At 39.7% G+C, this 7115-nt stretch overlaps 1 protein-coding gene across 1 annotated transcript in view; it reads left to right on the top strand.

The window, feature by feature from the left end:
- Positions 1-6206: 6206 nt before the first annotated feature.
- Positions 6207-7115, top strand: part of Impg1 (interphotoreceptor matrix proteoglycan 1) — a 134124-nt gene continuing 133215 nt past the window's right edge. Inside the window, exon 1 of the mRNA XM_021172849.1 lies at positions 6207-6465. Coding sequence (XP_021028508.1) covers positions 6399-6465 — 67 coding nt within the window. The 5' untranslated portion in view covers positions 6207-6398. The remainder of the gene's footprint in view (positions 6466-7115) is intronic.

Below are 7115 nucleotides of genomic sequence, written 5' to 3'. Positions count from 1 at the left end.
TTTGTTTGGTTGGTTGGTTTTTTGAGACAGGGTTTCTCTCTATAGCCCTGGCTGTCCTGAAACTCACTCTGTAGACCAGGCTGGCCTCCAACTCAGAAATCTGCCTGCCTCTGCCTCCCGAGTGCTGGAATTAAAGGCATGCGTCACCACGCCGGGTGACTTGAACACTCTTAACAAGAAATGTGCTTTTGAAAGAAAGTTGAAATTTCAAGACCTGTAAGTCATATAAAGTACTCAGAAATTGCTGGTTATTTGTGAACCTAGAGGCTGCCTGGGGCTGAGAACAAAGAAGAACAAACCCGGGCATGCCCTGTTGTTAAAGCATTCCTGGGAACAGCTTGACCATAAAGATAAAGAGGAATGTGAGAACATAACAGGGCTATCTGAACTGAGTCAACAACCATCTGGCCAGGCACCTCCCTCTGCCCATTGCCCTTTGATGCAGTTTAAAGTCATAAATTGACCAGATACTCTGCTAGCATTGATAAACATCCAACTCACAGAACTCTGACATCCTGACCTGCACGTATTCTTTTGCTGATGTCGCTATGCTGAATTCCCAATCCCTAAGCCCTTTACCCCATAAAAACCCCTAGCTTTCAAGCCTGGGGTCGAATCCACTGTCTCCTGTTTCGACCCGAGCTCTGCCATTAAACTGCCTCGTGTGTTTGCAGCAAGAAGGATTCTCGTGTTTCTTTGGGTGTGCTCTCTTTCCTGAGACTAGAGTGGGGGTCCCCAAAAGGGGGTCTTACACTTTTCCCTAAATATTTTAGCAAGATCTCTCTGTCTCTCTCTGTCTCTCTCTGTCTCTCTGTCTCTCTCTCTCATATCACTCCCAGACTTTTGGTTTGTTTAGTTTTTTTTTTTTTTGGGGGGGGGGGGGGTTGAGACAGGGTTTCTCTGTATAGCCCTGACTGTCCTGGAACTCACTGTGAAGACCAGGCTGGCCTCGAACTCAGAAATTCGTTTTGGTTTTTTTAATTTTATTTACCACCCCTTTTTCACTACCAAATTATTCTGCAATCTACTGTAAACAGTTCTATTGTTCCATGCTACTGAAATGGTCTCTGAAAGACCTGATTTCTTCTCTGTCACAAATCCAAGAGTATTCCTCATTTGTGGGGGAGCAGGGGGGACTCGGGGTGATGGGGCAGGTGGGAGATCAAAACCAGGACCCCATCCATGCTAGGCAAGTGTTCTGCTACTGAGTCATACCCAGCCAAGTACTTACCTTCTCTCCATAGCCCTTCACTACGCTGACAATTCATTGCATCATTACAACTGAGATTTAATGTCAATAAAATTCAAGTTATGGATGAAACCTGTGGTGCCTAGAATATGCATTATTTATCATGACCTTTTGAATCACATATGGAAAGCATCATAGGTAACCTTATAAGATCTTATAGATCTCCTTAGCACTTTTTTTAAACTTGTTTGTCCATCTTTCTAATGCTCAGATCTGTTTTACCCAGAGAAAATAGCTCTCTTTGTACTCAAGTCATATGTCTTACCAAAGGCTTGAAAAGGAATGGGAAGCAAGATGGGGAAAAGCCTTAATGCTCACAGCCCCGTAAGGAAGAGTGGCCTTTTTGCCTCCACAGTAAGAAGGATCATTAAGAAGTCCCACACAGGGTAAACAAGACTTTTCTGAGAATGTAAAGGGTGGAAGATGATGGACTCATATCATCAGCACATTACGACCACCAAAGCTGATTTATTACAGCCCTACAGTCACCTTCCCTACTATTGCCCTAATACAGTCCAAGTTTGGCAGAGTCTATCTTTCACCTTTCCTCTCTTCATACTTGAAATATCTCTTCCTATTTAATTTTTCATCTGACAGCTTGAATGGATGGATTCAGATGGGACACTCAGAAACTAGAAGCTCCCTGCTGACATTCCAAACAGGCCAGCCTGTGTGTATTTCTTTCTGTATAATATCTCTCCCCTCCCAGAGACCTGGGTAATAATGCAAAGGAAGCCCTCTGAGCTAGGCAGAGTAAATGTCATATTAGCAAAGACAGCAAGAATTCGGTCCAAAAGTACAGTTCATGGCATTGGAATTGTCAGAGATCATGTTCATTGCAGATGACACATGTAATCTCAGGGCACAGACAACCTGTCTCTGAGAAACAGTTCCTTCTAGGAACTTTCCCTACTCCTGATTGATCACACATTTTTCTGATCATAGAAACTTTAAGAATCCCTTCTACCTTTCTGAAATAGAAAAACAAAGAAATAGTCAACAATGTAGACAAAGAGGAACTTGGGCCATTCAGAGTAGTTGTCATTCTACCTAAGAGAAAACAGCACGGTTTCAGAAACAGAAACGTCACAGATTCTTACAGAGCTACCCTGCCTATGATCAATGCAATGTGAAGGAACAAGCAATACCAACAGGGAATGTCAGGTGTGACCCTGAATTCTGAATGACTCCAATCTTACTCCATTTTGCTCGTTTGTCCAGTGTGTAATCAGTTGTTTTCTCAGCAAGCTTTCCCTATAGCAGGAGCAGACTGAGGAACAGCAGAGAATGTGAGCTTCCCACTCAGATCTCATTTACAGGCTCTGCTTACCATTTACTCGCTCCATATTTGAATAATCCACTCATCATTGCTGGTCCTCTGTTTCCAATTCTGTAATATGGAAATAAAACAAGAAGTTTACTCACGAGGGTACTGGCAAAATACCATACCACATACATAGTTACCTAAATAACTGATTTTGCTTGTCAGTAGCAACTCAATAATCCTATTTTGGTTAACAAATCACTCTTTTATGATGCTTTACTGATTCCTGGTGGTAATCACACCTTACGTGTGTCTACTGATTGCTGATGAAGGATACATTTGGCCTTTCCACCTTACCTTTTACATTTTAAATGCACCAGTGAAATTCTGCTAAAGTGAGAGGAGAAAGCTTACCTCTTTAAGAATGTGTAATTACAGTTGACAGTCTGACATCTTGAAGAAGCACCTCTGGATTAATTGCCGTGACCCATAATTAAATCCACAGCATTTAGAGGAGGAACAGATACATCCAAAAAGCATTGGTTCGAGGATTATGGGTGTTTATCGCTCTTGTTTGCTTCCTAAGTGGCATCTGTCGACACTAGTTACTAAATTCTTAACTTTAGCATGGAGAAAAAAATTTGAAAGTACTGAAATCAAGAGAAATTTCTAAACATCTTTCATTTTAAAATAACCATCTGTATATTCATATCCATGACATGTGACCTAAGAAACACTCACAGAAACATCAACCTAAACCATATTTTCCTTCAGGTAATATGTTTCATTAAAAAGTCCATTTTGTGGAAATTGTTTTCATAATTTTAAATTATTAACTGTTTTTCAAAAAAATAAATAAAAGATAGAATACAATGTTTTACAACAGACTAGGAACCAGGAGCATAACAGAGCTCTTCAGTAAAGAAAGACAAGTTTCATTAGCTCCTACTAGATCTCCAGGCCATGAATACACATTAGAGACATTTGTATAGGCCGATGTACTACTGTTTTGTGTCCCCTTTCTTTTTTTTTCCTAGACATGGGTGTTGAACAGCAAACTTCCTTTCTATCCCTGTTCATTCCTCCTTTCCAGAAACACTGCAATGTGCATCATTCTTCACAAATTGGATAATAGTTTCCTTTAAAGAGCACCAAAATAATTCGAAGTTAAAGAGAACTAAATACCCACTATGCTTGATTACCTCTGGATACTTGCAAGGAAAGTATGTGGAAGGGGTTTGTGTTAAGTATGGAGACCCAGAAGACAATGCGGCAAGGAGGCAAGAGCATTTTAGAATGACTATAATAGATGTCTTCAACATTCTAAGTGAATGCTATCTCCAACCCAGAGCTTTATATCAATCCACACTTTGAATTCAAGGGTAGGTAGGAATGATTTAAGTGTGCAAAATATTAAATTTCTCCTGCATGAGCTTCCAGTTCCAAAGGACCATGATCTTAAGAAAGGGTTTAAATTAACGACAGCAAAAGTAATACAAATATAGAAGACAAGGGACCCAACACAGGAGAGAGGCAGAAAGACATCTCAGGATGAGCACCCACGGAGGACCTCAGATATGAGCAACTAGGAATAATGATAAAACATTAGACATTCAGATCACAGGGCCTTGGAAAGCCAGGCAAGACAGTTATCTGAAGCATTGGGCTATGTGTGGGAAAATTTGCATATCTTGAGTACATGGAAGATAATTTATTCTTTTTGTATATAAAACACATAACTTAAAAATTACTAATTTTTAAATGTGTGCACTTGCATTTGTTCATGGGTATGGATGCCCTCAGAGGTCAGAGACATTGCATTCCATGGAGTTAGAGTCATAGACAGTTGTTTAACCAACTTTAGTGCGGGGCACCAAATTTGGATTCCTTGAAAAAAACAGGATGTGCTCTTAACCACTGAAATAACTCTCCAGAAAATAAACATGACAGAGAGAGAGAGAGAGAGAGAGAGAGAGAGAGAGAGAGAGAGAGAGAGAGAGAGAGAGAGAGAGAGAGAGTGCTATATAACAGTGTGGGTAAAGGTTAGGGCATACACCCTTTATATTAAAACAAGTGAAATCTTATCATCTGAAGAAACTTGGCTGTGCTTGACAGACATTAAGTTAGTGAAATAAGTCAGGCAGAAAGGCAAATACTGTGTTATCACCTGCCTGCAGGAGCAAAAAATAAAGAATGATCATAAAAGCTGCTAGTAGACTAGTTTTAGAGACAGCAGTGGGAGGATTCTAAGAGAGATGGTTGGGAATCCAGGGTACAAAGAAGCTAATGTCCTATACTCCAGTAGGGTAACTGGCAGACAATAATTAAATACATAATCTCAAAAGAGACAATTTTGATTCCTTCCAACACAAAGAGATGATAAAATGTCCAAGGTGATTAATATGTCAATTACCCTGATGTGATCATTATATTGTAAACAAGTATTAAAATACTGTCCTGTGTCCCAAAATACAATTATCACATACCACCTTATAACATTTTTAACTATAAGCTTTTGGACCAGATTCTTTGAGCCCAAACTCTCCTCTGTAAACATATTAATAGCAGTGCTTGCCTTATAATGCTGCACTTTGGAACAGAAATAATCCGTGGACATGACTAATATAAGAGAATCATACATACCACCCCCTACAGCTTCAAGGTGCAACCATGCATATAGTCACAAGAGCATAAAACTAAATGTTTAATAAACTAAAAATACACGCGACTGAGGCATGCTTTTCAAGCAGAAAGGTTTGGGGCAGAAGAGGACAGATTCTCAATATCTGTTATTTAATAACACCCTAGAGTGAAAACTTCAGATTAGTTATAGAATTAGACTATTTCAAAGTACAAATCGGAGGGCTGGGGCTGAAGCTCAGCAGAGGAGCACTTGTCTGGCATGATAGAAGCCCTAAGCTCAATCCTGGGACTGGGAGGAGGGGTGAGAAAGAAGCATGGAGGGCCACACTTGAAGAATTAGTTTTAGTTGAAAGACTGTTTTTCAGACTATAGAGATGGCTCAGTGGTTAATAGTACTTGCTGCTCTTCCAGAGGACACAAGTTCCCATATCAGGCAGCACCCATTACAACGAGCACCCATTCCTGTTTCGGGAATCTGATATTCTCTTCTAAATCCCACAGGCACTTGCATCCATCTGCACATACCCCTGCCTCACACATATATCTAAATTAAATGTTTCTTAAAGTAGTTGTTCTTTGAATGGAATCAGTATGAGTCAGGTGGTCACTCCTCACAGCCTTTCCAGGATTGTGATGACTTCTTCAATTCAGTGCATAACAGGTTTAAAATTAAATGAAAATGTCACCTATATGTAACACCAGATAGAAAACTCTCTAGAAGGCAGTTCTAGGAGAGAATAGAGACAGATAGCTCTGCTACCTGTGGAGAACAGTGTATTCCTTACACTCCAGGAATAGCAACGAAGCCCTCAGTGGGTGTTCCTAAAACAGGTCCTTGTAAAACCTCGACTGTCAGCCTCTCCTGCCTCTGGAAAGACTTGCACCAGTGCTCCGTGTCACTGTAACCTGTAAGTGAGAAGGGAGTCTGTCTGAGAACACTGGCTTTCAGGGTCCTGGAGCAGGCTGACAAATGTTCCTCCAGAGGTTAATAAGATAAGGGTTGCTCCAGCTGGCCCCTAAACAGAGATTACTCCCGAGGGGAAGATAAGCAGATTATTCCAGAAACTGACCTGCTTCCGGATCGTCACGAATTAGCACCTTCATAGGGTAAACCAGGGAGGTCCTCTGTACTCAGCCGGCACCTGGATTTGATTATTTTTCATATTTCAGTCACCTTATTTTTTTAAATGTGACTTGGTATTGTTCTGTGATTTTTCAGAATTACCAATATACAGAACCAGAATGAATTTGCAAATTAAACATGCTATCTTTGTTTTTTGGATTTTTCTCCAAGTTCAAGGAATCAAAGGTAAGTTATTTAAATGTTTGCTTAGTTTTTAATTTTCTTTTCTAAATCCAGGCTTAGTAGTATGTCCCTGTAATCCTAGCACCTCAGAAGACTGAGGCAGAAGAATCAAAACTTTGAGACCAGCCAGGGTAACTTAGGGAGACCCTATCTCAGGAGAAAACGTAAATGAATGAGTTGTAGGGCATTTATATAGGAAGTGCAAAGTCATATAATGATTAAAAATAACTCATACTGCCTAATTTTAGTATTGAAAAATGCTTGATGATTGATGATTTGATTGAATAGATGATTATCAGAAATGATAGTCTACTAACTTTCATGTTATTAAACAGTTTTAAATGCAATTTATAGTAACAGAATAGGAGAGATAATGCATCTTGTTTGTGGTTATAAGACATTTAATGACAACTCTCATCACTAGTATTGATCGCAGTAGGTACATGGAACCGACTCCTCAAATACAATCTCAGGAAATAGAATCTAAAATTGAAATTAATATTCAAGGGGATTGTGATAAGATCAAATGCACTTCTTTTTTTTTTAAATATATTTATTTATTTTTTTTATTACATATTTTCCTCAATTACATTTCCAATACTATCCCAAAAGTCCCCCATAGCGCCCCCCACTTCCCTACCCACCCATTTCCA

Source organism: Mus caroli, chromosome 9, assembly GCF_900094665.2.
Source record: "Mus caroli chromosome 9, CAROLI_EIJ_v1.1, whole genome shotgun sequence".
Taxonomy (NCBI): domain Eukaryota; kingdom Metazoa; phylum Chordata; class Mammalia; order Rodentia; family Muridae; genus Mus; species Mus caroli.
Note: the sequence above shows the minus strand (reverse complement) of the source record. Positions and strands in the feature narration are given on the sequence as shown.